General features: G+C 37.7%; 1 protein-coding gene across 1 annotated transcript in view; it reads right to left on the reverse strand.

The window, feature by feature from the left end:
• The window catches only part of LOC139729998 (uncharacterized), a 49,229-nt gene extending 30,725 nt beyond the window's left edge, over nt 1-18,504 (reverse strand). Inside the window, exons 1-7 of the mRNA XM_071640918.1 lie at nt 18,332-18,504; nt 16,737-16,845; nt 11,287-11,374; nt 9,035-9,229; nt 8,308-8,416; nt 7,531-7,728; nt 82-249 (exon numbers count right to left, since the gene is read on the reverse strand). Of these exons, the coding sequence (XP_071497019.1) occupies nt 82-249; nt 7,531-7,728; nt 8,308-8,416; nt 9,035-9,229; nt 11,287-11,374; nt 16,737-16,845; nt 18,332-18,461 (997 nt within the window). The 5' untranslated portion in view covers nt 18,462-18,504. The remainder of the gene's footprint in view (nt 1-81; nt 250-7,530; nt 7,729-8,307; nt 8,417-9,034; nt 9,230-11,286; nt 11,375-16,736; nt 16,846-18,331) is intronic.
• Between the last annotated feature and the right edge of the window lie 524 nt (nt 18,505-19,028).

Here is a 19,028-nt window from a genome sequence, read left to right on the forward strand (position 1 = left end):
TGTACAGTTTGTATAAGGACTGTTCCTTTAACATGCATAAATGGAGAACAAAGACTCCTAGAGAAAACCCAGATACTGTACCTGTGCTGTCAGCATACTCCCCATCCAAGCAAGAGGTGCAAGAGGTTGCCCCAGCGGAGCTGTACGACCCCCTGGGACAGATCACAGGGCTTAGGTGTGTGGCGGTGCAACGGTAGCCCTCAGGGCATTGTGTGCATGAAGCCGACCCAGTCTCGTTGGCATAGTAACCTAGAGTTGCAGCGTTTCGCATCATTTGGAATGACAAACAGGTAATGATTAGTGTCAGTATTTCCAGGCGATACGTTTCAACTGGCAGTGAATTGCATAATTACATTATATATGTATGATACAATGTAGATTATGTCTGTATTAAATGATAACATATGGGGAGGGGGTAGGTAAGAGGAAGGATGTACAATTGCGGTAACTTGCAGGCAGCTCTGTTCGTGGTAGATGTATGTGGGTCTGATTTTCATACTAATAATGGCAACATTTATTGGATTACTGGATGCCTGCCATTTAAAACTTGATAGCCAATCTGTACATTGTCTCCCTTTCATGATCTTCATTAATTTTAATTCCCTCTTTAGACAACATTCCACATCCAAACATGTGCATATGTTTACACATTATTTTCTGACACTTGTCTTATTCTCAGTCAAAACTCTATTCATAATATTGTGCCAAATGTACAACCATCATGGAGGATACATAAATGTACAAGTGATGAAGGAAATTAATAAACAAATCTCACATGAGACCATATGCATGTTGACTTTTCATCCTGGCTATCAAATATTATGGCTATGGATATCAAGTTATTTCTTTTGAAGTTCTGTAACAAGATGTATCATATTCGTAACATTGTTCATCTAGACACTTATTCAAGTGCAATATCCAAGCATGAATTTGGCTGTGGGCAATGTTGAACTCTGGACTTCAAGCCCATGGGTACTAGTCCTTTGGAATGAATTTCTCTGAGATAATGACCTTGTTACAAGAATACAGATGATGTGTAGTCCCTGATATGACAATTCTTGATGGATCTTAATGTTAGGGGAAAACCAATGATCACACACTCTTGTACTGTGCAGTGTAGGAATGTGAACTTCTTGAGTAATCAAACGACATGGCGGACAGACAATCATGATGTAATATGAACAGTGGAGGGAGGTATACGTGCAATATGCGAGAGTTAGAGGGAATGGCTGTGATATATACATTTACTCCATTGGCACACACGGTGAACAACTTGCAACACACTGTGCAACAAACACAGAACACTTGAAGCATCTCACCACAATATAGTCACATTCACCATATCACATCGTACAGTCACACTGCACATTGAGCACAATCATCTATTCTACATTGCAGGATAAGACTGATCCAACAGCTAAATTCAGATCGCTTCTCTAATCATTTGGGCAATAAAACAAAAAATGCACATCTTGACCAAACTTCTACATAGTTCATACAAAAAACAAAGAAATCAATGCTTGTTAATTTGTCAATATACATAAAAGCACAGCTTGCTACAGCAGGCAACAATACACATAACAGATCACAATGAGCCAAACATATGAACTGTACATAAACAACACAGATACTCAATTTTCAATTTACACATGTTCCACTCCTACAGTGAACTCAACTTAAACTCACCACATAAAACATTCAACTTGATGGGAAAAGACAATGAACATGAAATGACGACAGAACAATATCACAATTAAGCAAATTATATAAAGCATACTTAAGATGCTTGCAAATATGTCAACAAATGCAATTCTCATCTAATCTTACTCATAAAATGTCATTAGTCAGCTTCTCATCCAATGTTTATTACCTCCGCCAAGGGGGCTATGTTTTGCCAGCGTTGGCTTGCTTGTTTGTTTGTTTGTTCGTCTGTGTGATAAATTACTCAAAAAGCTGTAAACGGATTGGGATGAAACTTACAGAAACACTTGATAATGACACAAGGCTCAGATGAAAACATTTTGGTAGTAATCTCTGAAATTTTATGAATTTTTGAAGGATTTTTAAAAATCTTTTTGCAGATAAGGTCGATGAACTTGGGAGTTTAAGCCACGCATATTTGAAGTTTGCATGGTACGTGCGCTTTGCTCAGGCTAGGTGCCACGCAGCAGGAAGCTGATGACATAAATGACAGGCTTCTATTTTGGGAAATTGTGCAATTTTAAGCATGCCCGTATCATTACTGTAGATGAAAATTTAAGTGAGTTGCTTGGCAGACAAGGTCTGCACTCTCAGAGTGCTCTTCTAGTTTATGATCTTATCTAACAGGCATGTTTTTTCTTTTCATTCATTCTGGGAGGCATGAGAAAATGATAGCTGGGCGGATGAGAGTGAGGTACACAAAGTAGATTGCTGGGGAGTGAAACTCACACCATGGATGTGAGACTTGATATGTATAGGTCTGCTACTATCATTCTAAAGTCAAATTGTGAGTTTGTAGAGTACAATTGTAGTTCATTCTTAAAGAAACCATGGCAGGCAAAATATTAATAGCTATTAGGAGCAGGTACAAAAGTGTACACATACAGCAAACTCCCATTCTAATGAAGTCCTTGGTATCATTATATCATTATTTTATTATATCTATCAAAATTTTGTTATGTAGCCAAAGAGTAAGTATCTAAAATTGATATAAAGATGGTAATCTTGGGAATTGACTTTATATGTCCTTGTAACAAGAATTTTATAATACCATACTCATGTTTGTTATAATGAGAGTGTATTATAGTATGGAAGGCACAATGTGTGAAGTGCTACCTCACACGAACACTGAGCAGAGACTACAGACATTGACACTATAATGTACATGATGAACAAGTGCTGTGCAACATTGACGGCAAAAAGTATACACCACAGAAACCTGGTGGAAAAGAAAATATAATATGCAATACATCAGTCAGTGTCATCACTAAATGCAGTCAGTATATATATCTGCTATAGATGCTCTAAAAATAGGTAAATGCATTCAGAACTATCAGCATCTGACCACGACATCCCATACATAATGCATACTACGAATAAAAACGCTTGTACTCCAAAGTGCAGTGCATACACGCAAAAATAAGATATGTAGATGCAAGGGATGCGGAAAGCAAATCTGCAGGTTCACATACAATGTACAGTGTATGCGCAGCAAGCTGCAATATACATACAATAGTGCAAGGGGAGGGGAACCCACACGAGTACGAATTGGGGAACACAGGTCAACGAACGCGATGGAATGTGCATAAGCAAAGATGTATGGATGCTGCAAAAAAAAAAAAAAAAAAAAGCAAATGAACTCAGTACTAATATGCAGGAAGGTAAAAGGGTTGTGTGCAAAAAAAAAAAAAAAAAAAAAAAATCACCTGATGCACATTGAAGCCGCTCTGCTGTTCCATTGAATGGGCAAAAGAAGCCTGTTTCACACTCCTTGCAGGATGAACTGCCATTGAGGGCATAGTACCCCTCACTACACATGGAAGCAGGGGATCCTCCACCAGGGCATTCATATCCTCCGGGGCATGAGGAACAGGATGTTTCACCAGCCACACTGTAGGAACCAGCATCGCAAGGGATCTGGGACGTCGGGGTGCAGTAGTACCCGGCATCACACTGCATGCATTCCAAAGCTCCAGTAGAGTTTGAGTAAAAGCCACTTGGACAAATGATGGGTTCAACTGTACTAACAACTGGACAATAGTGTCCAATCAAACATGGACTGCACGAGGAACTACCATTGTACGCATAGTACCCTTCATTACACATGGAAACAGATGTGTTACCACCAGGGCACTCAAAACCTCCTGGACATAGACTGCAGGATGTCGCTCCAGCTTCACTGTAGTATCCTCCAGAACAAGCTGTTTGGCTGGATGGAGTGCAGGAGTACCCAGCTGTGCACTCGGTGCAGGAGATGGCATTGTTCCCTGAAGAGTAGAATCCATCTGGGCACTGGATATGTTCTATGGTTCCATCCAGAGGGCAGTAGAACCCTGCTTCACAAGGTACGCAGCTATCGCTGCCATTGCCAGCATAAGTCCCCATCGGACATTCAACAGGACTCTCCGTACCATTACAAGAGTAGCCTCCAGGACACTGAAGACAAGACTCTGCTCCAGCATTGCTGTAGTACCCAGGGTCACACTGAGTCTCTGATGTTATTGTACAGTAATATCCTGCACTGCACGGGCTACAGGACTCTGAATTTGAACTTGATGCAAAGTAACCATTGGGACACTGGATATGCTCTATGGTGCCATTTACTGGACAGTAGAAGCCCTCTTCACATGGTGTGCAGCTATCACTTCCATTAGCTGCATAGGTTCCTGCAAGACATTCAACTGGCTCATCTGACCCACTGCATGAATAACCACCTGGACATTCGCTACAGGATTCCGCTCCAGCATTGCTGAAGTAGCCAGCAGAGCATGCTGTTCTTGATGTCGGTGTGCAATAGTAGCCTGCCTCACACTGTGAGCACTCCATGGCTCCAGTTGAGTTTGAGTAAAAGCCACTTGGACAAATGATTGGTTCAACCGTACTAACAACTGGACAATAGTGTCCAATTAAACATGGACTGCACGAGGAACTACCATTGTACGCATAGTACCCTTCATTACACATGGAAACAGATCCCCCACCTCCAGGGCATTCAAACCCTCCGGGACATAGACTGCAGGATGTCGCTCCAGCTTCACTGTAGTATCCTCCAGGACAGGCTGTTTGGCTGGATGGAGTGCAGGAGTACCCAGCTGTGCACTCGGTGCAGGAGATGGCGTTGTTCCCTGAAGAGTAGAATCCATCTGGGCACTGGATATGTTCTATGGTTCCATTAAGGGGGCAGTAGAACCCTGCTTCACAAGGTATGCAGCTATCGCTGCCGTTGCCAGCATAAGTCCCCATCGGACATTCAACAGGATTCTCTGTTCCATTGCAAGAGTAGCCTCCAGGACACTGAAGACAAGACTCTGCTCCAGCATTGCTGTAGTATCCAGCTGCACATGGCACTTCTGACGACACTGTGCAGTAGTACCCTGGGCTGCACTCCATACAGACCTCAGAGTTTGTGCTGGAAGCAAAGAACCCATTGGGACACTGAACATGCTCGATGGTTCCATTCAAGGGGCAGTAAAAGCCAGGCTCACATGGCATACAGCTCGAGCTTCCGTTACCGGCATAGGTTCCTGTCAGACATTCAACGGGGGATTTGGGGGAGAGCAGGAGTAGCCACCAGGGCACTCCATGCAGGAGCTTGCCCCTGCATTGCTGTAGTATCCAGAATCACAGCTAATTTGGGCAGTGGCACTACAATAGTAGCCTGCACTACACTGCGTGCAGCTGTCCATTCCTGGACTACCTGCGTAAAAACCTGTGGGGGTAGGCAATTTTGCATTTTTGTTAACAATAAACATAACTTTTTCAGAATCTGATGTGAACAATGACAATGTCGAATTGGAATTGTCTCAGCATACATTCATTACATCAAACTCAACAAAACTGTGAAGTGAATGGAACAACAGATGTAATCAATAATTTCTACTGCTATTTTCCATGATCACTGTAAAAGCCTTTTGACTCTTACAACCAGAAAACTGAATAAAAACAGAATGCTTGAAAGATGAATACTAAACTTAGGCACACTGCAAACACTCCACACATATCAAAATGGAATCTAATCCTATGAAATCTATAAGAAAGTACCCTCAGACATTTTCTTTTTGCAGTTCTTGCTACTTTTTTCTACTTCTTAATTTGCAAATCTTTTTCCACACACCACTTCAGTAAGCTATTGAAGCATCATATTTTCTTTCTACAACAGTATATTGGCTCTACTGGAAGAAAAAAGACTTTTTGACAGAGATTGCTTACAGCAAAAGAGCAAAAATCAATACAGATGAATGATGTATGAACAGCAAATCTGCCACCAAATGACTCAAAACTGGGTGATGCACAAACACAATTCCCTACTAATCAATAATTTCAACCATGCGACTGATGAAATAAACTTCACTGGATGGAAGGCATTCTCTAGGCTTTTCATCCTGTGAATAAAAAGTTTTATCTGAGGATTGAATCTCTTTGCACAAGGGATTGCAAACCACGTAAATACCTGAAAGATGATTGTTACCTGGAGCACCAAGCAGAAAACAGAGCCACAAAAGTCTTTCATGCACTCACAGCAACAGCTCAAACACTGTAAAATCTTAGCTTCTGTACTGCAGTATTGCAACAACTCACATTTTTTCTCTTTTTTTTTTAATCAACTGATCACTACATATCTTGGCATGTGTTGAAATATGATTTGTAAATTTAACTCGGGACAACTACACAGTAAAACTTGTTTGTAAACCCACTGTGACAAGAATGGAAAATAAAAGAACTCATGAATGTGACACAGATATAAATACACACATGCACACACACAGAGACATGCACACAGACAGACAGACATACAGAAGCATACTGCAACATTTTGTTATGCTAATCTGGATATTAAAATTACACTAGAACAAAATATTCATGAGCACAGGGGCTTCATTCTAGAGTCATCAATATGGAAGTAATAAGAACTGTCTTAACTCTTTGTGACAGTCCATGTAAGTGTGTGTAGAGCCGCTAGGTTGAGCGCTATCATTTGATGGACTTTTGAATGCGAAGCAAAACTTCAGAGTCAACAGTCCATCTTGTAATACATTTCACAAATTAAACCACACTACTGAGGCTGACAGAAAACGTGAAGTTCAAAAAAATTTAGCCAAATCAAAAAAAAAAAAAAAAAAAAAATCTTGAGACCATGAAAGAGTACACCAGTGCATGCTTTACCCCTTAGTAGCCCTGGACATGCTGTGACCACCCCCTCCTCCCGTTTCTCTTTGGTGTATATTTCTCTTCATCTTTTTTCTTAATCTGTAAACAAATTCATTATGAATTATTTTTTTCACTTCTGATTTACAAATCACATAAGCACTGCACATTGTCAGAAGAAAAACTCAATCAAGGTACATGTATTTCAATTGCGAGATGAAAGAGAAAAAAGAAATCAGGTATTGTCAGGTATTTACCAGTTACCATTTAAGGGGAAAGCGCTAAACACAGTTGTCCTTTATTGCTGCCCATATACATTGTAAGTTACTGTGCACTCCGAGTACTACATTGTACTTATGATGACAAAAATATCTTTCATCTTATGACTTGATTATTGTACACTTTATACTTTAATTCTTCTTGCTGACTAAGAGGGGAAATAGAATGCCCTTTGTTTTAAAAACAAATGGAACAAGAAGCACCAAAGACTCATGACAATCTTAAATACAGTACTGGGTTTCATCACATCATGAAGAACACACTCAAGTATTACATAGTGATATCATCATTACACAATTACATCAAACATGATAAATCAAATCAAACACACTCTACACACATACACAGTGTACTACACATCACTATTTCCACTACACTTTATTACACTGATGTAGCTGGACTTACCTGAGTCACAAGCCGTGCACTCGATAGCCCCAGAGCTGCTGAAGTGACCAGCATCACAGGGGTTGGGGTCAGCGGCCGGATCGGAGCACTCGTGGCCGGCTGGACAGGTCTCACAGGTCAGCTGACCGGTCTGGTTCTGGTACTCTCCCGATGGACACCTGATGGGCTCTTCCAGGCCGTCTGTTGGACACTTGTATCCTGGGGTGTGGGTGGGAGAGAGTTATGGTCAAATTTGATAGAATCTTCAATTTTTACACATTACTTTCATACAGTCTTGCCCTCCAACACCTATTGACTCATCCTTCATGAGTCACGATGTTACCAACAACAAAACTACTACTAACTAATCAAAATGATGATTTAGATAAACATAATAACATTACTACTGATCAGTATACAACTGTACTGCATTACTAGTTATGACAATGACAATAATAATCATCACTATCATCATCATCACTATCATCATCATCAGCATACATTTGTATATCATTCTTAGTGTTATTACTAATATTACTGTTATTCTGATTATCATTACAATGATAGTGATTCAGAAGCAAAATATAAGTGTTTGGTAAAGCTACAATATAGCACTATCAAAATGATTAGCACTTACAAGCATTAAGAAATAGTAATGATATATATATATATATCTAAAGGCCAAAGGAACATAATATTTCAAATGCAAATTACATAATATTCACTGACTGAGCTTGGCTATAATTGTTTAATCATGTTAGGGAATGCAAATGTTGCATCACTGATATCTTGTAATACCTTCGGGGCATGACTGACAGGTTGCTGTGCCATTGTGAGCATAGGTACCAGCACCACACTGCTCACAGCCTGTCTGATTGGACCATGGCACATAGCCTCCTGGGCAGCTCTGTGGAAGAGAGAGAAATAGAGGGTGAGGCTCCTATTGGTCCTTGTGTGGAGATGGACAGAAGAACAAAACTGGATTGACAGATGGCCAAATGAATATTGTGTTCAATGTGTAAGTGCTTGTTCTTGGGGTTTTTTTTTAATAGAATCATGCAGTTGATTCTTAGTACATATCTAAATGGAAAACTTGTGGTCATGCTGTAGTTTACAGGAAATTCTTTGGTTCATCTCAACACATTAGAACCCAAATGACATGATCATAGCATGTTCATGTACTCATCATTCCAGTGGATGTATCTCTTTCTTTCCTTCTTCCCTCTCCAAAAAACAATAACTGTGCAAAAAAAAAACAACATGAAATTAAAGAAATCTGAAGTAAGGTGCTTTCCGAGGTTCTCTCTGGTTTGAGAAAATCTTTGACATTAGCCGAAGAAAATGAAACTTATATTTGCAGCATGTTTACAAAATGTAATACTCATACACATTAAAGATCTTATAAATGTTCACATACGTATGTATTCACACATGCACATGTATTTAGTTAATTGCATTATTGTATAGTATTTACAAACATACAGTATCAATATGTCTACACATCACCATTCATCATCTTCCTCACCATTGGAGCTGAGAAGACATCCGGGCAGAAGGATCCACTGGGACAATTCGAACATGTGAGGTCACCGTCCAGGGAATACTGACCACTGGCACACGGGGTGATGTCACCAGTCCCTGTGTTGCACTCACTGCCCGCTGGACACAGCGTACATGTTGCTTGCCCATTGAGACTAAAGTATCCACCAGTTGGACATGACTGTGAGGTGAATTAAAAGCATCAGTCTCAGAATGTTGAAACCTTGTCCTTCATCAATCACAATCAAATACATCCAACAGCTATTGAAGAAATGGGTTGAATATGATTTCTACTCTTCTGGTTAAAAACTAATATTATAAATACTCAAAACAAAAATCATCACACAATGAATTCAAAAATGGTTTTGAATGTTCATTTTAAGAGTAGGTACTTTTTGTCAAGTACATTCCCTTTTATAAGAATCAAGAATTTTGTACACCACTAAAAGTAATTGTAGTACTGGATATTAAGTGCAGCATACAATTGTACATCCATCTACAATTGACATCAAACATTAAAATACAGTGTATCATTATTTCATACTTGTCACAATGACGACAGTATGATCACTATAACAATGGCTATAATCTGATACAAAACTTTTATTACAGAAATGCCGTAGGTCCACTTGAAATGTACTTTGTGTACTATGTATTGTAATCACATTATTTTTGTTTGAAATATAATGCTCGCAGCATATAGATCCTGCCTTTCTTTTGGCAAATTTGAGATAAACAATAGACGCAAAGTACTGTCTTGTACATTGTACACCTCTTTTACAGTATGAAATTCCAGCACCATAAAGCTACAATGTTCTCCCCCCCCCCCAAAAAAAAAAAGGAAGCAATGATTTCTATACTTGTGAGTTCTATGAGCGATTGAAATTTCTCACAGCTGAATACTCATATTGACAGAATGGAGTTATCAATAGGGTACTTAGCACAACACCTGTGCCACTAAAACTGAACATATTAATAAACTTTCTGTGCATTGAAATGGCTATAAAATATCACTTTTCAAAAAATGCTTATGGATACAAATTCTGACCCCCCCCCAAAAAAAAAAAAAAAATTGTTAAATCTCCTAGATGAATATCAAACGGGCATTAGTAGCTCTTTAAAAAAAAATTGACATGTGCCACATGTTTATTGTAATCAACATGCCACCCCCCCCCCCAAAAAAAAAAGGAGATGAAAACTATTATCAATAACATTTTCTACAATGAGGTTATTTGGGAAATCATAAGACTTAAAGGACAAGTTCACCTTCATAAACATAAGGATTGAGAGAATGTAGCAATATTAGTAGAACACATCATTGAAAGTTTGAGGAAAATCGGACAATCCGTTCAAAAGTTATGAATTTTTGAAGTTTTTGTGCAGTAACCGCTGGATGAGAAGACTACTGCAGTGTGTGAATAACTTAGATGTCACATGCGTACAACAATATAAGGAAAATATAAAGAGAATTTCACAAAATTTCATCTTTTGAAAAAAGTACACATTCGTCCGACTTGTTATCGACAAATGTTATGGGTAATATTATTCCACCTGCCTTTAGAAAGAGGCAAGTCAAGTGCTCTTTTATTATGCGAAAAAAGTGAAAATATGTTGAATTTTCTTTACATTTTCTTTATACTGTTGTACGCATATGACTCACAAGCTGTAGTAGTCTCCTCATCCAGCGGTTCCAACACAAAAAAATTTAAAAATTCATAACTTTTGCATCGATTGTCCAATTTTCCTCAAACTTGCACTGATGTGTTCTACTAATATTGTTGCATTCTCTCAATCCTTATGTTTATGAAGGTGAACTTGTCCTTTAAAGGGATTGTATAGTATTGGTGGAGATGAGAATTGGGCTTTTAACTTTTTGTGAGATACCAAGAAACCCTTATGAAATACTACAGAACATACCATTTTAAGACTGAGGAATTAGATCAAAGTCGGTTTTAAAATCGCTGAGACATCAAGAAACAAAGTAAAACAAAGTGATTCTAATAAAAGGTGGGTCCCGCTTTTTATCAGGAATGCTCTTTTTTGGATATCTCAGGCATTTTAAAACAGATTTTCATCAAATACATGTTGAATCCCTCTTGGAATTACATAATGCTCTGTCACATTTCATGAGAGGTTTCTCATTATCTCACCAAAAAAATATCAAAACCTGAAGTTAGGTCTCAACCAAAACTATACGATTCCTTGAACAACATAGAGAGGGGCTGGGTAATTACTGACCGTGCAGTTGCTTGGGTCTGTGCCACCAGGATCAGCATTTTGTGTTCCAGCACTGCAAGGTGAGGGTGCAGACGAGGCACCCAGGCAGCTGAAAGAAAGGAGGAAAACATGAGATTACGATTATTAGCTGTTGACATCACCCTCATTCAATGAAATGTACATAATGTATCGACGTGGAGGGGAATAATACAATGCACTCGACCTACAACGGACATGCAAACATGAATAACAGAGAATGCATTAGTCGACGCATATATCTCAGCATGTGAATGGCGGTTGTGAGAGTTTCTTTTAAATTGCATCATTATTTACGATGTTCAGCAAAATACAGTGTCCTCCATATTACATGAAACCTATGTAAAATATGTGGTGTATATGCTGTAGATAGTGTAATGTGAGATACAATTAAGAAAATGACAATATATGTCCAGGGAAAAAATAGATTATGACTCTTTTCTAAAGTACAGAAGTCTGACTCTACTGTGTGTGACTACAGACCTGTTACAGTGTATACATGTAACAGGATGGTAGAATAATCCCGTGCATCAAATTGAGTTTTGAAAAGCTCATTCAGTGATCATGAATGGAATCAACTGCATTCTTGACTGTACTATTTGTACAATTGTACCTTGCTGGTTAATAACCCATAGAGAAGAAAAAAATGTCCTCACACAAGGTTGTGAATCAACAAAGTGTACACCTGATGCCATCACTTTTATTGTTGGTTATTGGACACCAAATTTGCTATTCTTGAGAATAGAGCAATGATACAGCCAGTGTCAATACATTCAAAATGAGAATGCTCACCCAACATGACATGAGCAGTATACTCTGAAAGTATTTGACTCATAATGATCTGTAGATCATGACAGAGTGAGGATGTCATGCAATACAACATAAAATGATACCGTAATTTGAAATTAAAACTATTTAACAACTTCATTCTGTGTGAAATTGTAACTAATATAACAATCTCTACTGTACATTTTGTACTTTATCTGATCATAGACTTTTTAGTGTGAAGCATGTCTTTCCTTTGAACAACATAAAAAGGAGTACATTTCACTTTGCCATGTCACAGCAAACAATCAATGAGCTTTTGTGATGTCAAGTTCCACATTGTGCATGCAATTGTAAATTGTGATTTACATGTATCTGGCTTGACTAGTTGACGACAAAATCTACTCTTAACATCAAAGCCCATATATCTCAATCAACTACAACTGTACAGTGTACAGAATGTCCTTGCATTGTAATGTACCAGTTGTTTGACGCCACATTTTAGAAATTGTCTCCTTAGATAATCACATACATGTACTAGTTTATTGTGTAACACACCACTACATGTACTGTACATAACAAGTCAATTAAGATCTGAGTGCCATATTGTGTACAGTTGTACTGTACATCATATAAGATAAAGGCAAGCTCCAAAATGTATTTGGGTAAGCCAGCACACGATTGCCTATCACCAGGCAACAGAACGCCAACAAGTGTAAACTGCGGAGAGTTTGACAATCAATCGTGTTTGTCTTGTCATACTGCACGTCTAGGGGTAGGCAAACCTACTAACTGCGTCCATTCATTGTGCGCCCCAGCCACTGTGAAGTGGCGCATGCATGGCTGAATTTAGACTTTTGGACTACTTGGAGACAAAGGTCCCTGTGCAATGTCCATTACAGTTACGTACACTCAGACACATCCGGGTAGTTCTGATAAAGCCTTTACAATATCAAGGACATAAAGATGGCTCGCTATGCATGATTAAGAAAAAATGTATGTACAATGTATCACAGTGTGGAATTGCAATGTTTCATGGTCCATGGAGCACAATCCATCATTTGATTCAAGTTTAAGGAATTCATGACTTCAGGACGCTGAGAATGTGAATGGAGTGGACAAATTTTGAAGTACCAATTAGGCCCATTGAGTTAAAAAAAAGACAAATAAAAATGAACGAGGGGTGACATCGGAAAGAAAAGTTTAAATGCACAGGAATATCAAACTATGATCATGAGAAATTTTTGTTTGTTTGCCTGTTTTAGGGGGACTTTTCTTCTTAACTGAGTGGAACATGAAAGTATGAATAAAAAGGGTAGAGTTTTACTTTTGATCACTGAGGAACAGAAAATTTGAAAAATATGCAGATATGTACAGTTGTACAATTGTACATCATTTGTACGAAGCAAGGAATATAATTGTACAGGGCATAGATGAAATATAGTTCAGTAACACATCTAGAGAGTCTGTGGAGGTGGAAAACCATTCATTGGGAAGGGGGGGGGGGATATTTAACTAGTCTCAATCAATAATTTGTAAGCTACACCATAAAACTTGTATTGTTCTTTATTGATCTACTCAGCCATGCTGTTGATGGCTTGTTATCGTGATGCCACACATGAAGAATGGGCGTTACCAAAATCTTATTGAAAATGCTCCATACACTGTAGATGAAAAAAAAATATATAAAATACATGATGTTCTTTGTATTCGATCAGAACTTGGGGGAAGATAGAGTGCAGTACATTTAACCAACCTGACAGGAAATATTTCATAATCAAAGATTTATTTTTTTTTAAATATTATAGTACTATAAGATATTTGTACTTATAATCAGATACATTGTACAAATGATTTTTTTTTTTTTTTTTGGGGGGGGGGGGGGGAATACGTTATTCAATCTGCATGCCTCTCTAGTCTTAACAAATAGTGGGGAAGAAGTACCCATTTACAGACTTTGGGAAGGTACTTATGTAAAAACAATCTAGACACTGATTAAAAGTTTCTTTCAGGGCTTTTCAAGTAAATGTGCAGTAATATTGTTCTTACACCTGATGGACCTTGCTTTAATACTCCCAGTGAACTCCTAAGAATGCACTTAACTACAACTGTATGAACAGGTATTCTTCGTAAGGCAATCACACTACATAAAGTGATAATATCACATGTTGGAAAAAGACCCCTTTTTCACACTCTAGGAATAATTATTGTAAACTATGTATCTCATCAGCTAATTGTGCTGGCTAATCATTGGTATTCACACTAAAATTTACATTCATTTACTGTGTAGCTTGTCATTGAGAGTTCAAGAGTAATTAGAAAACACACACACACACATACAAACACAAGAAGTGCCATTCAAGTGATTTTATCCCTGAATTCAACTGTATTGCATACTAGTGGTAAAGTCAGGACAAACAGTATTGCCCCAAATATTCCTGTGAAGTCAGTGAATTCAGAAAAAATAAATAGTGGGTTAATAGAATGCCTGTAGTTTGATAAAATTTGGACTTTTAGCCATTCAAATAGTTCATGATTTATTTGTGTAATTCATTATAATTCTTTTTTTTTTCTCAGCATCACTGGATGGGAAAGATGTTGTACAACATGTAATGTTGCGATAATATAAGAACCCAATAATAAAAAGAATTATTAAATACAAAATGTTACTGTTTACGCAAAGTTAATACACATTCCCTCGACTTGTACTGAAATTCATTAAAAATGTACAGGTCATTAACAATATAAGTGTAGTACTTAATGTATCATAAAATACAACCACATTGTATCAATAATATTCATTTTGCTAGAAAAATTGAAATACAAGAAATAGAAATTTCCTATAGATGTACGTATGTATTTATACACCATATTCCACAGGATATCACAAGATGCTGCACATACTGTATGAAGGTTTCAAATACTACTTGATGAGTGCACTATTTCTAAACTGTAATAGCAACTTCTAATTTTTGAACAATATTCCAATGAACAGGGTATTTTTTTCATACAAGCATGAATCTAATCATACAGTACTTTCTTATTTGCTTCAAGAAATGTGTATAGTATGTAGATTAACACAATGCGAACTGAAACATTAAAATTAAACAAAAAACAAATAAACCTTATTTGTTACAAAAATTATGGCACAAACATTCTTTTATTCTGTCAATCATTTCATTGTTTCACTGGATTAACATTATTTCATTTTTTTTTTCTGTGAAAATACTGTACATAATTCATATGACAGTGTCAAAATATACAATGTAAATCATGTCTGAACATGTCATGTACAACCATTAATTTCAATAAAGGATTCCACCCAACTGAAAGCATGTCTACATAGTTTGTACATGTATAGTCAGGTGGGAGTGCTCAAAAATACTGAGTTAATGTCAATCCATGGATTGCCTAGTACAAGGATTACAGTTTCATACACTGGAAACCCCTCTTTGATCATGGGAAATGATCATCCAGTAACTACTGTAGAATGCCATTCCTAGTACATGTACATTGTAAAGCACTAACATTGACTTGCAAAGCAAGACCTTTTTTTTTCATAATGAAGGCACTCCAAGAAATGAAACAATCCAACAGTAAAGACGAAGAGATTTTTGAAAATCTTCATACACATGATATCTTTTGAGCAGATATCAATCCATTCATTTGACTTGTTACAAGCATTCACACAGTATTTCTCCAAGCACCTTATCAACAAAGTTTAAATGGTCAACCACTCAAGCTTTACAGCGTATGTTTGCTCTCTGAGGGCAATTATCCATCTCTCTCTCTCTCTTTCTCAATGCTGTACCACCTTTAATTGAAATTCTCCAATGATTTATTTGTGACAATATCCTTTCAACAGAATAAATCTTAAATTGTGAAACTGTACAACCCTGCCTTCAGAGTAATCAATTCCATCAATTTCTAGGCAAATGGTTTTGTCAAAATTTGAGCAACCAATTTGTTGGGTCATATTTCTCTTTGTCATCATCTTCCTCCACCCCCCCCCCCCCCCCCCCCCAACCAGATTTTGAAAAGGTGAGTACACTTAATCTACAGAATTGTCGTTGACCTCTGGAACTTCACATCAATGCATTTTTGATAGATTGACTTTTAGTGATGTACTTTATCAGTGTACTTTATCATCTTGCACCAGCTCTTGAAGTTTTCAAGGAAAGTAAAATCACACACATTAAGCTACTATGGATGAACAGATCAATTTCTACAAATATTCTGTAAACCTGGAACCTACAAAGATTCACCTGCAATGCTTTACACAATGATGCTCATCATGTGCATAGATCAGATCACAATATTAATAGTTTTATTTCCACTAATTTTGCCAATCGACTGATATTTGGCAAAAAAAAACAACAATGAAACATACAGCGCGTACTGAATATGGCTTCCTGAAAGACAATGTACAATGTACTCTGTATTTAGACCATTACATGTATATCATCTGCAAGGTAAGAAGCCAATAGCATTGCTTCTTAAAGGATCTACAATCATTCCATTACTGTGATACTCAAAGCTTTGCATTTTACAACCACTCACAAAATTGTCACACATGTACAAGCCAAATTTTCAAAATATTGTGTACGTTTATGCCAAGGAACATATATGGCATGATATGAGTGAAGAAGCAAAAAAGATGTATTTCTTACTAGTAGCCAGGGGGGCATTCAACACATGCATCGTCCGTAGAGCTGAAGTAGTAACCACTGGGGCAGCTGGTTACGCAGTCTGATGTACAGTTACATGATGCTGCAGCTCCTGTAAATTCAATATATTATAGAACAGGAAATTAATAACAATGAAAATTCATACTTTTGGGACACATTTCACAGGACTGTATAGGCCTACTAGTTTCCACTTGTCTGTTCAATAGTACGACTATATTTTTTAATCTCTTTGGCGCTCAGTGCAGTTTCTTTTTTTTTATTTACCATATTGCCAAGCTTTCCGTGAACCTTACAATTTTGTAACCCCGATAGCAGCCGGTCCATGAAGCTAAATAGTCTTTCACAAAGATCTGTCAAAGAATCATGTGTTATGACAGGAAACCAAAGTTTTCAAAAAGGAAACGTGACAAATTTCAAAACAGATGTGATCATAAGAATGTTAAGTTGTTGAGTTCTGCCTCATCCCTCACCCCATCCTAGCCCCCCATCCCCTGTCCCATTAAAAAATGAAAAATAAAGGAAAGCAAAAGAGCCAAAAGCAAGGAGATATCCCTTAGACACAGACAAAAATGTTTTCTACTGGTTTAAGTTATAATGCTCTTTAAAACTGAAAATACATTAATGTATATTGGGCCCTCAATGCAAAAAGCAGTATGAAATCTCTGAAAGAACAAAATTCATTGTATTGCCATGAGTATCTATAAAGAGGAATCACAGTGAATACAATATTTATTAGTTACCATGCAACTTCTTCTACAATATGAGGGTAAGCACTGCAAAAGATATCATGACAAATGAGTTTTAATATGTTACTGTCACAAAGTTCTAATGAAATACTGCTTCAGTGCTTTGGAAATGTTTGCAAATTTTAGGCACTAAGGAACTAACATAAGGAACAAAAATAGTAGCATGCATGCAAATACTTTTTAAAGGTACCAATTTTTATTTTAAAAATGGCAACTCTCCTCCATAAAGTTTTTAACTTTTGTATTAAAAGTTCACTAAATTTGTGTAGCTGTAAAAAAAAAAAACACACACACACACACACATTTTTTACTGTTACAGTACTGATCAGTTGTTTGTAAATTCTATAAGTGTTGATATGCCACTGCACTGCTGCCTTTCTTTTGATGTTTACATCACATGATACTTTCTCTCATAATGATTTTTACTATTTGGTAATATACAAATTCCATTTCATCTCCTCTCGACACTCACATTCCCAATTCACTTCTTCTCATGCGATGGTGCCTCTCTTCCTGTCATAATACTTGTGATAATTAATATTGATTACAACTGACAGCTATTATGTAAATGGAAGAGATCATAAAATATTCATATCTAATCAAGGCTACGTACTATGAAATGGGAGTAAATGAATGAATTAATAATAGTATCAACCCTGTTTCTGCCATCATAATTCACAATTTAGTGCACTGTGATTATCCCGTTGGACACCTAATCATGACCTAATTCAATTCTACTTTTACCTAGTTCAGCATCCCTGTTACAAAAACTGGATCATTAATTCCTACATGAGTGTCAGTCATCACAACTTCTTTCTTTAGACACCTTACCTCCTAAATTCGATATGCTGAAAGCGATGACAATGAAGATAACACTTGGTAGCTTCATCCGTCTCATCCTGGTATGCTCAGTCGTCGAGACTAAACTACAGAACATCTTGGTTCTGTCGAATGAAATCATCCACTCTTCAAGCTGGTGGTGTTATCCAACGTTCACCGTCATATTATTACAACACCAGCATATTGCCCCGATCAATCGCGTACAGCCCTTCGAAATGACAGGGGCCCGTACACAGCCGTGTACAGTACAGTACCTCGCTCTCGGCTCGCCTCAGCTGCGAACGACCACAAGCTTTCTGACACCTTCTTTTAGCCAAGAAAGCGTTTCTTCTTATCCTTCTTCGACGTCTGTCACTTCTGCAAATATAACTTAGTTCTGAAACACAACGTGGTTTAATATTCCAACGGTAATGTTCCTTTGTCAAACGTGTTTTATGATCTTCACGGCTTTATTACGTTCCACGTCGAAGAGGTTCACATGCAATACACGATTGTGTACAATTTCAATTGGCCGGGGGTGAATGTACCCGTGGTATCGGTGGTGGGGTGTCGTACGACAAGTTCCGCGTTCTCGCTCCATGGTTGCAAATTGCATGGCTGATCAATGCGACACCTGCACGGAGAGGATAAGGCGAGGTACTTTATTGGCGCCAAACCTACCCGGTAAGGCGCCTCTGCTGGCGCTGCA

This window comes from Diadema antillarum, unplaced genomic scaffold (assembly GCF_040938485.1).
Source record: "Diadema antillarum isolate AM-2024a unplaced genomic scaffold, OU_Dant_1.0 seq00000285_RagTag, whole genome shotgun sequence".
Lineage (NCBI taxonomy): Eukaryota > Metazoa > Echinodermata > Echinoidea > Diadematoida > Diadematidae > Diadema > Diadema antillarum.